This window comes from Oncorhynchus masou, chromosome 2, assembly GCF_036934945.1.
Source record: "Oncorhynchus masou masou isolate Uvic2021 chromosome 2, UVic_Omas_1.1, whole genome shotgun sequence".
Classification (NCBI taxonomy): Eukaryota; Metazoa; Chordata; class Actinopteri; order Salmoniformes; family Salmonidae; genus Oncorhynchus; species Oncorhynchus masou.
Window position 1 is genome coordinate 31,618,743 of NC_088213.1, and position 15,773 is coordinate 31,634,515.

The window sequence follows — 15,773 nt, forward strand, 5'->3', positions numbered from 1 at the left end:
ATTGGGAACGCAGCACACAACTGAGGCCCAGAACACACAGATATTCACACACACACACACCTCGGTCACTCCACGCAGGAAGGCCTCCTTGGCGAGCTTGGCGGGCCCATCCACCGTCTTCCCATCATCCTCGGGGCCCCAGCTAGCACTGTAGATGTGGATGTGCTGTGGGTTCAGACTGAGAGACTGGGCCTCCACCACGTCGGTCACCTCGCCGTCCAGCATACGCACTCCTACACACACACAATCTAATAACCATCTACTCCTTTTCTTTGAAGAGAAATGCAGGCAAGGTTAAACTCAAATACCAAAGCCACTGGTAGGAAGTGTTCCACAGAAAAACAAACAGTCAGCAGCAGAGTTGGTGATAAATAAGTCTTAGATCTGAAGAAGCGCTGATACTGAAGGTTTGTTTACAGGTCATAAATGAGAACATTCTGTTTCCCTCCAAAGAAAACAGATGAAAAGTTTGAATCTGGGTGGACTTTGCTTTGCACAAATCCCCTCTGCAGAAGAGGGACACTTGAATTGGGATATGCAGGCGCTTTTTGTATATTAAAGCCATCGATTCTGAATTTAATTTAGAACGTTGCCCTAGAGGCTGGCGCTAGAAAGTTTTCGGAGCCTCCTCATCCTCTTTTTCTCCGCACCCCCATCCCAGCCAAGCAGATAGGAAGCTGAGAAATCGAAGGCAGACATCTTCAAAACAAACGCGTTGGCTGCTTTGATGCACGGAGGGTCAAGCTATCCATACTGCCCTCATACCGGTTAAAGTAAACAAATCAAATTCAGCCCTTTGAAGTTCTCCAAAGGCATCCAGCGGCGAGGGCACTGACTCAGGGTCCCCGTAGAGCTCAGAACGAAACGAGAAAATAGTTTTATAGTAGGAGATGGCCCATTATCTGGGGAGCGCTGCGCCCATCTCTGCTACCCCTTACCTCCACCAACACACAGGGATTCTTCTGTTGGTGGGTTGAAGCCAATACAGCTTTCTAAATCTTAAGGTCAAAGCTTGAGCTTACAGTTTGTGCTCTGGAATAGTGGTAGGATTTCTGGTGGGATGACAAAGACCTGCCTTTCATTGGTAGTCACTGCCATAGAGTGATGGGATATTAGATTGATCTCTGTGTGTGTGTACATTTTACAATACTTGTGAGTACCAGAATGACACACAACAATAATAAACCAATACAATTCAGAGAAGTGAGGAAATTAGGTTTAGAATTAGGGTTAGGTTTAGGGTAAGGTGTAAAATAGGATTTTTAATGGGAATCAATTGTTGGTCCGCAACAAGTCCTCACGTGTATAGTAAGACATAGTTGTGTTTGTTTAGGTGTGTATGGTATGAGAGCTGGTGGAGGGGCAGTGCAATAGGCCCTCCACAGTATGGCCTTTCTAGAAATCTCCTTCACCCAAATCCAGATAGCTGATATTCTGAAAGAGCTGTAAAATCTGGACCCCAACAAATCAGCCGTGCTAGACAATCTGGACCCTCTCTTTCTAAAATTATCCGCCAATTTTTTTTGAAACCCCTATCACTAGCCTTTTCAACCTCTTTTATATCGTCTGAGATCCCCAAAGATTAGAACACTGCCACGGGCATCCCCCTCTTCAAAGGGGGAGACACTCTAGACCCAAACCTCTACAGACCTACATCTATCCTACCCTGCCTTTCCAAGGTCTTCGAAAGCCAAGTTAACAAATAGATGACCGACCATTTCAAATCCCACCGTACCTTCTCCGCTATGCAATCTGGTTTTCGTGCTGGTCATGGGTGCACCTCAGCCACACTCAAGGTCCTAAACGATATCATAAACGCCATCAATAAGAGACAATACTGTGCAGCCGTATTCATAGACCTGACCAAGGCTTTCGACTCGGTCAATCACCACATTCTTATCGGCAGACTCAACAGCCTTGGTTTCTCAAATTACTGCCTCGCCTGGTTCACCAACTACTTCTCAAACAAACAGAGTTCAGTGTGTCAAAACGGAGGGCCTATTGTCCGGACCTCTGCCAGTCTCTATGGGGGTGCCACAGGGTTCAATCCTCGGGCCGACTCTTTTCTCGGTATACATCAATGATGTCGCTCTTGCTGCTGGTGATTCTCTGATCCACCTCTACGCAGACGACACCATTCTGTATACTTCTGGCCCTTCTTTGAATACTGTATAACTCATATCAAGACGAGCTTCAATGCCATACAACTCCCCTTCAGTGGCCTCCAACTGCTCTTAAATGCAAGTAAAACTAAATGCATTCTCTTCAACCAATCGCTGCCCACATCTGCCCGCAAGCCCAGCATCACAACGGTTCTGACTTAGAATATGTGGACAACTACAAATACCTAGGTGTCTGGCTAAACTGTAAACTCTACTTCCAGACTCGCATTAAGCATCTCTAATCCAAAATTAAATCTAGAATCAGCGTCCTATTTCGCAACAAAGCATCCTTCACTCATGCTGCCAATCATACCCTCGTAAAACTGACCATCCTGCCGATCCTCAACTTCGGTGATGTCATTTACAAAATAGCCTCCAACTCTCTACTCAGCAAATTAGATGCAGTCTATCACAGTGCCATCCGTTTTGTCACCAAAGCTCCATATATTACCCACCACTGCGACGTGTATGCTCTCGTTGGCTGGCCCTCGCTTCATATTCATCGCCAAACGCACTGGCTCCAGGTCATCTATATGTCTTTGCTAGGTAAAGCCCCGCCTTATCTCAGCTCACTGGTCACCATAGCAGCACCCACCCATAGCATGCGCTCCAGAAGGTATATTTCATTGGTTACCCCCAAAGCCAATTCCCCCTTTGGCCGCCTTTCCTTCCAGTTCTCTGCTGCCAATGACTGTAACGAACTGCAAAAATCACTGAAGCTGGAGACTCATATCTCCCTCACTAGCTTTAAGCACCAGCATTCAGAGCAGCTCACAGATCACTGCACCTGTACATAGCCTAACTACCTCACCCCATATTATTTAATTTTATGCTCCTTTGCACCCCAGTATCTCTACTGGTACACTCATCTTGTGCAAATCTATCACTCCAGTGTTTAATTGCTATATTGTAATTATTTCACCACTATGGCCTATTTATTGCCTTACCTCCGTTATCCTACCTCATTTGCGCACACTGAATATAGACTTTCTCTACTGTACTATATGTTTGTTTATTCCATGTGTAACTCTGTTGTTGTTTGTGTTCCACTGCTTTGCTTTATCTTGGCCAGGTCGCAGTTGTAAATGAGAACTTGTTCTCAACTAGCCTACCTGGTGAAATAAAAAAATATTTATTTCTAGAAGTGGGTATTTCTACTCACTTATTAACAGGCAGCTGCCGGACTGGGCCAAGCCTGCGGGTAGGTCACACACACACACACACACACACACAACTGCTGTTCCTCTGCTTCACTCTCCTTTACGCCTGACATGGCCCCCTTGCTGCAGTCTTGGAAGGACTGTGATTGGTCAGAAAGTTTCTGTCCTCTGAGTGGGGAAGGTGAGCAGAAGCTGCTGCTCATTAACCATCTCATTAACACGCAGGTTCCAAGGCAGACTGTTTAATCACTGCCCAGTGTGGAGTCCACCTTTATAAAGGAAGTAGTCTTGCTGAAGAGGCTGAATGCAGGAGGCATACAATGTGAAACTTCTACACAATTGATTTTTCGACTAACTGAATAAGACTTGTATGTATGTACATCGTTTAAATGAGACAGTACTACTCCAGACAGTAGAGAAGTGGCGGCAGGCAGCTACTGGATGTGACCAATAAGGACTAAAACTATGAGTTGGATTTAGCCGGGCTGTGACAGCTAGAAACATGCAGTGGCATGGAGAGATAAAACATGCAGAGGGGTAATGAGATGAGAGCATGAACTGACTAGATAAAAGAGATGGCACTAATTAAAGGGATTACACACGCTTACACTGAGGCATGGGCTCAGAGGAGTCACGCTGCACACAGATTATCACACACACATAATGTTCATAGAGCCTCACTGTCATCTCGGGCGAGAAGTGTGGGAGGAAGAGTTACCCTTGAGCAACTCCTGCTCAAACTAAGCTCAGAATAGTACGGATGCAGCACACATCTTAGCAGTCAGAAAACGTGAAGAATTGAAAGATAAAATGGAGGAGAAACAGAGAGAGATGACATGAATCGCCCTCTGTTCTACGGTACTGTACCTCCAATCTTGGCGTTGTAAGCCACTCCGACTCCACAGATCCCATTGTTGGCCATCGCTGCCACCTCGCCTGCACAACGAGTCCCATGCCTAGAGAGAGAGGAGAGAGGAGAGAGAGAGAAAACGAGCAAGAGTGAGCAAATGAACGAGAGAGAGAATGGGGGAGGGAGTGAACGGGGGGGAAGGAGAGAATATATGTCCTCATCTTGATGTGATTTACCCATATAAAAACAGTTTACATTAGCTACAAACTACATAATTGTCTCCAGGCAGTGTGCATTATCTATGAATGGAGCTCTTGGAGAGAGAGTAAATTAACAGATACAGGAGGTTGTGTAGGAATGCACTCCCTGCGATACTGTGGCCATCGACAAAAAACAAACTCATGTAGACAAGTCCTTGGTTTTGGCTGCCTCTCAGCTGTTCCAACTCAGCTGTAGCCCAGAGAAAAATAGTCAGTCAGTCAGTGAGCGAGGGTCATGAAACACTAGACTGTTCCCTTCCAGCAGGCCTGACCATGAGTCTGGGGCCGCGGGGCCTGCCGGCAGCAAGGAAAGGCAAAATGAGCTGACATGCTACCATCTTACGGTGGGGGAAACAAATTAGATTAGCCATTTCCACAAAAGGGCTTTTCATTGATTCTGTGCCTCTCCGGTTTGATCCCTCCCTCTCAGCGCTGTAGGGGATCGGTGGGAGAATGTGGACCACCACATTCCAGTCAGGTTCATTCCTCCGCTCGCTTTGCACCACCGGATGGACACGGACACTAAACGTCCTCCAAACCACCAGCTCCCAGGACAATCAGTGGGAGTGGATAATGCCAGGGGTAGGATACACCAGATCAGCAGAGAGCAGCTCCACTGCCAAGGAAAGCACCCCAGCCAGCAGGCTCCCTGTTAGGGTGAGTAAATAAACCAGTACTATGGTGTTCTATCATAGCCCACAGGAAATACCCCAGTGGGCTGAGAGAGACTGACACCCTCCATTGATAACTTGCATGTGGTCTCAGCATGTGGCTCTATGGAGCACTGTGACTGAGCCACCAGAGCTCAATGAAAGCAGCAGCATATGCAAGCTGTTAGCCATGGCCCTCGATGAGCAATTAAAGAATATGAAAGGGACTTAATGCCTCCAGTACCTCTCTTATAGTGGGACATCTTCTAACTGCCATTTAATTCTGGGGGGGGTCAGCTGTACTCAAACCACCTCCGAAACACTTTAACCTCATTTATCCAGGCCTGACTGATGGGCGTTAGGCTAGGCTAATGTACTCCATTAAACCCACAGGACGAAGACCAGGCCCCTTTAAACAAGAGGATCAGAGAGCGCTGCACTGTGGATCAACCAATCCATCTGAGATCTCTTTAGACGTGGCTATGAGCTGTGAGTCAAAGATTAATGTCAGAGTTACCTGAGTGCTCAATGTCCCACTAACAAGTGTCATGGAACCTGGATTAACTGCAGGACCAGAAGGCCTTTTAACAACATGCTTGAATGGTGAAGGTGTAGAAGTAATTCAAAGAAAATTTGAACACATCTAAAGAATGACACATTTGTTAGAGTCATATCTGCCTCTGACAAATACATATCCACGTAGATCTATCTGACACGTTCTTCTGGCATGTGATGTTGCTAGGGTAAAATCAAAGGATGCAGAAAATATCCCAATCTGAACATCTTCCAGAATCCAAGACGTGCAATCTTTTTGATGCGAAATGTTCTTTCCACGAGACAAGGAGATTTTGATCCATTTGCACCACTAAAGGCATTTGAACATATCTAAAAAGGTTGAAAATGATCCAGGAGAGACCATTTGGTGTCTCTCGTGGTGCAAGACATCTTAGGGTCAGGAATCCCACAATGGTGGGAAGTCGACTGGCCAGCAACGCAGCAGTCCATCTCAGAGCAACACAATGTGCTTATCTGACCTCCTCATTCAGAGAATGTGGAGGACATAACTGGTTGGGTCAGCAGCCCAGTCAATCACATCCTCCGGGTGAGTGGGCCTTTACAGACTGTGGGTTGCTGCTCCAATGGAGAGGGAAAAAAGCAAACATGCCACGGTCATCCAGTCTGGTCTCGGGTGAAAGTGGGCTTTTGGAGGTGCTGGAACTGCTGAAGAAATGGTTTGTGAAGTGTACACTGACAGACTGGCCAGGTGAATTCAGCTGAAAGCTATGATGCTTTATTAATGAAATGTGTTAAATCCACTTCAACTAGTGTAGATGAAGTGGAGACAGGTTCATTCAGGCTAAGGTCTATTTTTCTCCATTTCCGCCTGACTGACGTGCCCAAAGTAAACTGCCTGTTACTCAGGCCCTGAAGCCAGGATTTGCATATAATTGGTACCATTGGAAAGAAAACTCTGAAGTTTGTAGAAATGTTAAAATAATGTAGGAGACTAACAATAGATATGGTAGGAGAGAATACAAAATAAAAGCCAACCAGAATTTTTTGGGGAGAGCCCATGCTCTTCCAATCAAACATATAGGGAAGAAATGTAATCTTGCTCCCAGTATGCAATTCCTATGGCTTCCACTTTCAGTAGTCTTTGGGAAGAAACAATCCTGAAACCGTGACCAAACGAGGAAGAATTATGAGTTTTAGTAGTGGGATACAGACTTGGAAATGAGTCTATGAGCGCGACAGAGGATGCGTGATGAAGAGGACACGCACCTGCAAAGATTTTTTAAAAGTAGGCAAATATTTAATCGCTATTTGTGAATTTATGAAACCTGTGCTGGTGGAAAAATATTTTAATGTGGGGCGTCGTCCTCAAACAATCGCATGGCATGCTTTCGCTGTAAAGCCTATTGTATATCGGACAATGCAGTTAGATTAACAAGAATTTAAGCTTTTAACCGATATAAGACACTTATGTTCCTAAATGTTTAATATCCATCATTTTTATGATTATTTATTTGAATTGCTCTCCCTCCACTTTCACCGAAAGTTGTCCCGCTAGCGGGACGCCTATCCCTGAGAGTTAAAGAAAGATTTTTAAGCCATTAGACAATTGAGACATGGATTGTGTATGTGTGCCATTCAGAGGGTGAATGGGCAAGACAAAAGATTTAAGTGCCTTTGAATGGGTTATGGCAGTAGGTGCCAGGCATACCGGTTTGTGTCAAGAACTGCAAAACTGCTGGGTTTTTCACATAGTTTCCTGTGTGTATCAAGAATGGTCCACCACCCAAAGGACATCCAGCCAACTTAACACAATCAATTGTGGGAAGCAGTGTCAACATGGGCCAGCATTGCTGTGGAAAGCTTTCGATACCTTGTAGAGTCCCTGCTCCAATGTAATTGCCCTCTTGAAACTCTGGGGGCGCTATATCATTTTTGGATAAAAAGACGTGCCCGTTTTAAGCGCAATATTTTGTCACAAAAAGATGCTCGACTATGCATATAATTGATAGCTTTGGAAAGAAAACACTGACGTTTCCAGAACTGCAAAGATATTCTCTGTGCGTGCCCTAGAACGTGAGCTACAGGCAAAACCAAGATGAAACGGCATCCAGGAAATCAGCAGGATTTTTGAGGCTCCGTTTTCCATTGTCTCCTTATATGGCTGTGAATGCGAGAGGAATGAGCCTGCCCTTTCTGTCGTTTCCCCAAGGTGTCTGCAGCATTGTGACATATTTGTAGGCATATCATTGGAAGATTGACCATAAGAGACCACATTTACCAGGTGTCCGCCCGGTGTCCTGCGCCGAAATTGGTGCGCAAACCTCAGCTGCAAGTATTTTTCCATGGAATTCAGAGAAGAAAGCAGGCTTCCACGAACGATATATCAATGAAGAGATATGTGAAAAAACACCTTGAGGATTGATTCCAAACAACGTTTGCCATGTTTCGGTCGATATTATGGAGTTGATTCGGAAAAAGTTTGACGTTGTTGGTGACTGAATTTTCGTTTCGTTTCGGTAGCCAAATGTGATGTACAAAACGAAGCGATTTCTCCTACACAAAGATGCTTTCAGGAAAAACTGAACATTTGCTATGTAACTGAGAGTCTCCTCATTGAAAGCATCCGAAGCTCTTCAAAGGTAAATGATTTTATTTATTTGGTTATCTGGTTTTTGTGAAAATGTTGCGTGCTAAATGCTACTAGCATACTCTTACACAAATTAGTGAATAGCTATGGTTCAAAAGCATATTTTGAAAATCTGAGATGACAGTGTTGTTAAGAAAAGGCTAAGCTTGAGAGCAGGCGCATTATTTTCATTTTATTTGCGATTTTCAGAAATCGTTAACGTTACGTTATGCTAATGAGCTTGAGGCTATAACTGGATACAGGTTTTTTCATAGCCAAACGTGAACAAACGGAGCGATTTGTCCTACACAAATAATATTTTTTTTGAAAAACTGAACATTTGCTATCTAACTGAGAGTCTCCTCATTGAAAACATCTGAAGTTCTTCAAAAGGTAAATGATTTTATTTGAATGATTTTCTTGTTTTTGTGAAAATGTTGCTGACTGAATTCTAGGCTTATAGCTATGTTAGCTATCAATACTCTTACACAAATGCTTGTTTAGCTATGGTTGAAAAGCATATTTTGAAAATCTGAGATGACAGTGTTGTTAACAAAAGTCTAAGCTTGAGAGCAAATATATTTATTTCATTTCATTTGCGATTTTCATGAATAGTTAACGTTGCGTTATGCTAATGAGCTTGAGGCTATAAATAGAATCCCGGATCCGGGATTGCGCGACGCAACAGGTTAAACTCTAACTGGTTGTGCCACCACTGAATGCAAATGCTTCCTGTAGTTGTTGATCAGTCTCTCACATGGAGGAATTTAGGCACACTCTTGCATGCAGAACTACTTTAACTCAGCAACATCTATGGGTTTTCAAGCATGACCTGCTTGTTTCAAGTCCTGTCATATTGGGATTAAGTCTGCACTTTGACTAGGCCAACACAAAACTTCAAATTTGATTGTGTGTTTTGGAAGATTGTCTTGGGTTAATATTATGTTCCAGGCTTCCAGCCAAATAACCACTGGGGGTTCAACCAGCTGGCCGGAGTCACGGTCACTTCCAACTAATTTCCTGATGCAATGGAAGCACACAAACAAAAATAACATTCCCAAGATTTTCTATGATAATGATTGGTTTACAGTCATTTAGCAGACACTCTTATACAGGAGCAAGTAGGGTTAAGGGCCTTGCTCAAGGACACATTGACAGATGTTTCACCTAGCCAGCTCGGGATTCAAACCAGTGACCTTTTGGTTACTAGGCCAATGCTCATAACCACTAGGCTACCTGCCACCAAATTGAATTTCATTTTACATTTAAGTCATTTAGCAGACGCTCTTATCCAGAGCGACTTACAAATTGGTGAATTCACCTTCTGACATCAGTGGAACAGCCAAATTACAATAGTGCATCTAAATCATTTAAGGGGGGGGGTGAGAAGGATTGCTTTATCCTATCCTAGGTATTCCTTGAAGAGGTGGGGTTTCAGGTGTCTCCGGAAGGTGGTGATTGACTCACCACCTTCCGGAGACACCTGAAACCCCACCTCTTCAATTGATTCGATTTCCTGCATTGCCTCAGCCTGGCATTGACATGGGATTGAACCCAACCTTGTGGTGTGGATACAGAGGTTGTAACTGAGCAGAGCTCTGGTGTAGGCTATACGAGGGGGCTCAGATGAATTGGCCTATCAAAACACACTTTGCTCCACTCTGGCAGAACAAAGTGACGTCTCTCACTCTCACAGGGGAGGAGGGCAGCATCTTTCATCAAGTCACAGTGAGATAAATTAACATCACAGAGCCTTAATATCCCCCTGACACACAGTCTGGACTGATCTGACACACTGGCAGCCTCACTTACCATCAGTCACAGACCAGAGGACAGAAACTCTACTTTATATTACTGCTGTAAAGTGTGCAGTTAAAAGGCCTTCCATAAAACAACTATCAATGCTATATAATATAGATGAACTAAATGTACTTCCCTGGGATCAGACACTGACTCATGTGAGTGGGTCGGCCTCCATCTTATATTTCATGAAAGAATACACTGACACTCAACACAAAGACACAGACTCTGAATCACACCGTGCTGATAAACTACAGTATGTAGAGAGGAGGTGCATCATCAGTAACAGATTATAGTTATCCCTTCAGTTTTATTCAACGGGTACTGTTTGTAATGAGATCAGCTCTGATCCAATCCCTGGACCATCTGTTACAGGCAGGTTGAATAACAATTTTTATTGTCTGTCTGTCACACACACAATGGTCTCATGTTTGAGGTTAAAAATAGTGGCTACGGTTCCAGATTTTCTGTGGCTAAAGATCTCTGCTTATGTGCTGGATTTTTTTATACGGTAGCTGCTGCCCACTCTGCTGCCTTCGTAGCTGCTGCCCTAATTGTGTAACAATCCTCTGTAGTCTCCACACAACAGTGATATTTATCAAGAGGGATAAGAGCAACAAAAAGCCATGTCAATGAGTTGAACACAACAGGCATTATCTGATTACAGACACACGTCTGGAGAGAAGACAGACTTACACACAGCTACAGCTGGCAGCCAGCCCAAAGCTAACCATTAGATTAGTATTCATTCAAAGAACAGACAGCCCTATTTGCATCACATCACTGTGTGTAGGAAACACCTTCTACTCAAAGATTCTTAAACAATGACTCAACTAAAAGAAGACAGGCGGTGTCCAGGCACTCCGATACACCCATGGGGTAATACCTCACCAAAGTCATGTTGAAACAGACTAATTCTGAGTAACTGCTCTACTATAGTCTGGAAGATCAAATCAAATTTTATTTGTCACATACATATGGTTAGCAGATGTTAATGCGAGTGTAGCGAAATGCTTGTGCTTCCAGTTCCGACAATGCAGTAATAACCAACAAGTAATCTAACTAACAATTCCAAAACTAATATCTTATACACAGTGTAAGGGGATAAAGAATATGTACATAAAGATATGAGTGATGGTGCAGAGCAGCATATGCAAGATACATTAGATGTTATCGAGTACAGTATATACATATGAGATGAGTATGTAAACAAAGTGGCATAGTTAAAGTGGCTAGTGATACATGTATTACATAAGGATGCAGTAGATGATAGAGTACAGTATATACGTATACATATGAGATGAATAATGTAGGGTATGTAAACATTATATTAGGTAGCATTGTTTAAAGTGGCTAGTGATATATTTTACATCCTTTCCCATCAATTCCCATTATTGAAGTGGCTGGAGTTGAGTCAGTGTGTTGGCAGCAGCCACTCAATGTTAGTGGTTGCTGTTTAACAGTGATGGCCTTGAGATAGAAGCTGTTTTTCAGTCTCTCGGTCCCAGCTTTGATGCACCTGTACTGACCTTGCCTTCTGGATGATAGCGGGGTGAACAGGCAGTGGCTCGGGTGGGTGTTGTCCTTGATGATCTTTATGGCCTTCCTGTAACATCGGGTGGTGTAGGTGTCCTGGAGAGCAGGTAGTTTTCCCCCGGTGATACGTTGTGCAGACCTCACTACCCTCTGGAGAGCCTTAAGGTTGTGGGTGGAGCAGTTGCCGTACCAGGCGGTGATACAGCCCGCCAGGATGCTCTCGATTGTGCATCTGTAGAAGTTTGTGAGTGTTTTTGGTGACAAGCCAAATTTCTTCAGCCTCCTGAGGTTGAAGAGGTGCTGCTGCGCCTTCTTCACGATGCTGTCTGTGTGAGTGGACCAATTTAGTTTGTCTGTGATGTGTATGCCGAGGAACTTAAAACTTACTACCCTCTCCACTACTGTTCCATCGATGTGGATAGGGGGTGTTCCCTCTGCTGTTTCCTGAAGTCCACAATCATCTCCTTAGTTTTGTTGACGTTGAGTGTGAGGTTATTGTCCTGACACCACACTCCGAGGGCCCTCACCTCCTCCCTGTAGGCCGTCTCGTCGTTGTTGGTAATCAAGCCTACCACTGTTGTGTTGTCCGCAAACTTGATGATTGAGTTGGAGGCGTGCGTTGCCGCGCAGTCGTGGGTGAACAGGGAGTACAGGAGAGGGCTCAGAACGCACCCTTGTGGGGCACCAGTGTTGAGGATCAGCGGGGTGGAGATGATGTTGTTGCCTACCCTCACCACCTGGGGTGGCCCGTCAGGAAGTCCAGTACCCAGTTGCACAGGGCGGGGTCGAGACCCAGGGTCTCGAGCTTGATGACGAGCTTGGAGGGTACTATGGTGTTAAATACCGAGCTGTAGTCAATGAACAGCATTCTCACATAGGTATTCCTCTTGTCCAGAGGGGTTAGGGCAGTGTGCAGTGTGGTTGAGATTGCGTCGTCTGTGGACCTATTTGGGCGGTAAGCAAATTGGAGTGGGTCTAGGGTGTCAGGTAGGGTGGAGGTGATATGGTCCTTGACTAGTCTCTCAAAGCACTTCATGATGACGGAAGTGAGTGCTACGGGGCGGTAGTCGTTTAGCTCAGTTACCTTAGCTTTCTTGGGAACAGGAACAATGGTGGAAGATGGGCACAAATCTTGGATCAGCTCCACCAATCCTAGGCTAGAACTCAAAACTGACATTGAATTAGACCAAGTGCTAATTTTACTTTTATGTAATGTCAATAGTCAATAGTCTTCGTCCTTGCTTTAATTGACAACTGCAGTAGGTCAAACAATCCATCTCCGTCAGACCGCTAGCTGGCCGTACATCCTGGCAGAACTTACCATTAGGTATGGATCTAGGATGAGCTTACCGTGCCCAAAACATCAACCCCGCAGGGGGAAAACGAAAAATAAAATAAAAACTTAAGCTCAGTGTGAAGGGGCAACTCCTTCCTTCCTTCCTTCCTTCCTTCCTTCCTTCCTTCCTCTGGGCTGCAGTTTAGCAGGAAATGAGGCTGGTCCCCGAGGAGCTGCAAGTCAGCCTGACCAGAACTACTGGAGCAGAGACAAGGCCATCTCCATCTCCAGTCTTAACACCATTGACAAAGCCAGTTTTCAACTGAGCTGGCCAGAAAGTAATACATAAAGGTAAACTGAGGATAGGATACTGTAGACGGTGTTGGAATGATAAACTATGAGAGGAACGAGACAACCCTCCCAAGAGTTTGGACTAACTTAACCGAAGGGCATATTAAAATAAAACAAGAAAGCTGATTTCCATGGTAAGCTAAAACAACATTATCATTGTGCTGTGAGAATGCTGATTTTGCTTTCTCCTTAGCTGGAACTCATATTTCATAATTATCAGTTTTGATAGAACATGGCTCCCATACTGGTGTGGAACTGGAGTGCTGAAACCATAAGGCTACAGTTTGATGAACTTTCGGGATGATGCAGGCAATTTGGTGCTCACATCCCCATGGCAACCAGCTGCCTCCTTAAAGGTCTTAACATTGGCATAATACATGTTAATACAAGGGGAAACCACAGGTGGAACTTCCATAAAGACACAATATTTCAAACAGAGCCAACTGTTAAAAGAGATTAAAACAGAGATTAACAAGACAAATGTTTTTATGTGGGAAAAACTACAGGTGGAACTTTAGAGGTTTCCTACAGAGCAGAAACACAGTACTAACAGCCATTACATAGAGTTACACCTAATATCGATGAGTAACGTGATGAAACTTCCTACGGCAGGTCCAAGCTGTAAAATACCGTCCAGTCCACTGAAGTCCTGCTTCAAAATCAAAAATGACGCCCTACTACCCATAGCGCACTACTTTTTAAATTATGCCAAAAGCAGTGCACTACATAGGGAATAGGGTCCCATTTGAGTTGTCTGTGTGAGAGCGCTTCTCGCTCAAATGCCATATTGGGCTATTGATAGCTTGACAGGGCGCTCCTTCAACTCGCCGTTTTTCCCTAACCTGAATTAATTACTGAGAAGAAAATCATTTGTGCTCTCTGAGGCTGGGCCAGTGGCCCCAGCTGATCATTAGCCTGCCTGCCCCCAGGTAAATCTGGACAACTTCTCTGGCCTCGCTCCTACTTAATCAGCTGACTAATGAGTTGACCTACAGGACAAAAGGTCTCTCAGTGTTTATGGAACAGAGGCAGAGGGGGAATACAAAGCAAACATCTTGTGTAACTAATCTGAGACGCTGTAAAATGAATCAACCTGCGTTGTTCTGTGGAGTGCTCCTGATAAAGAGCCTTCCTCCCAACACTGACGACCGGGCACATTAGGAAGAGGGATTTAATGTTCCAAAGAAATGATGGGCTGTAATGAAGAACAACCGTTCTCGTCCTCTAACTGATTGCAATATTTGATAAGTCAGAATGCAACCTTATATAACATCAATTGAACTATTTTCCTTGGCCCCTGCAGCCTTGTTACAGACACAAACATGTGTGTACTAGACATTTCATGCTGTGTGTACACAACCTGACATGTGACAGTGATACAGCGGAAACTGAAAGCTAATACAACACACAAACACACATGCCTCCTGTTACAAAGCAAGAGCTCTTTCTGTCTTGCACTAACAGACACAGAGCGCTGGCACCCTGGATGCCTGAGAAAAGGTGGTCAGATGATCAACACTTACTGCTACCAGCAACATCCCCAATGTTCACCCAATATACAGCTACATTGCTGTGTGTGTGTACAACTACAGTACAGTTATTTTAAGTTTCTTGTCCTTGATGGTATCTTGCAGCAAGCCAACTTAATGTAAAACACGATTCAAACTCCATGGCTCTTTTTAATTAAAATATGAATAACATGATATCAGCCATAGTACAGCAGTTACAGCACCGTGTGATAAAATCAACTTCCTCCAGGACATAAAAAAAATACATCTCAAGTCTGCTTTACCAAAATACCTCAAATAACAGAAAAGCCTCTGTTGGCTAAATCAATTACAAGAGAACCTCAGTTCAGTTCAAATTTTATGGAGATTATCCTGTGCTAGACCTAGCTTTAAAGCCTGCCACTCCCAGCTGAGGATGGGCATTTTGGGAAACATTTGATGCATAAAAAGAACCCCCCCATTCCAATTTTAGCTCACAGCAGAGGCCCCTAGAGAGACTGATCCTCCTGTTCTAAGACAGTATGGCTGCAGAGCCACAGGGCCAGATCACATGTTGACTTGAGAATCACGGGGCTGAATGGCCACATTGCCGCAGAGGAGCGTTCCTCACGCAGTGGAAGAAAGGGAGCTTTATGGAGGTGAACAGAGCTGGGCTTTCTGCAGGGAACAGACCCTTACACAGCCTTACAGCGCTCCAGCCTGCCCACAGGGTGTTTAAACACACGCCTACACCAACCCCACGCAGTTACACACACCTCAGTCCTGCCACGGGGAAGCGAGGCAGAGCTGGGCGGCCGGAGATAAGGGCTGGGGTGAGCTAGGCAGGGAGGAGAGGACAAGCCAGGAGGATTCTCAGTCCAAAGGCATTTACTGCACTGTGTGTGGGGGATAGGGGAATCAACTGTCTGTTGGCTGTGTGTATGCTGGGGGAATAATAATGTATGGCTCTGTGTGTATGCTGGGGGAATAATAATGTATGGCTCTGTGTGTATGCTGGGGGAATAATAATGTATGGCTCTGTGTGTATGCTGGGGGAATCATAATGTATGGCTCTGTGTGTATGCTGGGGGAATAATAA

The 15,773-nt window shown here is 44.6% G+C and overlaps 1 protein-coding gene across 2 annotated transcripts in view; it reads right to left on the reverse strand.

The window, feature by feature from the left end:
• The window catches only part of LOC135558652 (furin-1-like), an 89,067-nt gene that overhangs the window by 13,133 nt on the left and 60,161 nt on the right, over positions 1–15,773 (reverse strand). For both annotated transcript variants that reach the window (XM_064992634.1, XM_064992644.1), the window contains exons 7-8: positions 4,190–4,278; positions 61–233 (exon numbers count right to left, since the gene is read on the reverse strand). In XM_064992634.1, coding sequence (XP_064848706.1) covers positions 61–233; positions 4,190–4,278 — 262 coding nt within the window. The remainder of the gene's footprint in view (positions 1–60; positions 234–4,189; positions 4,279–15,773) is intronic.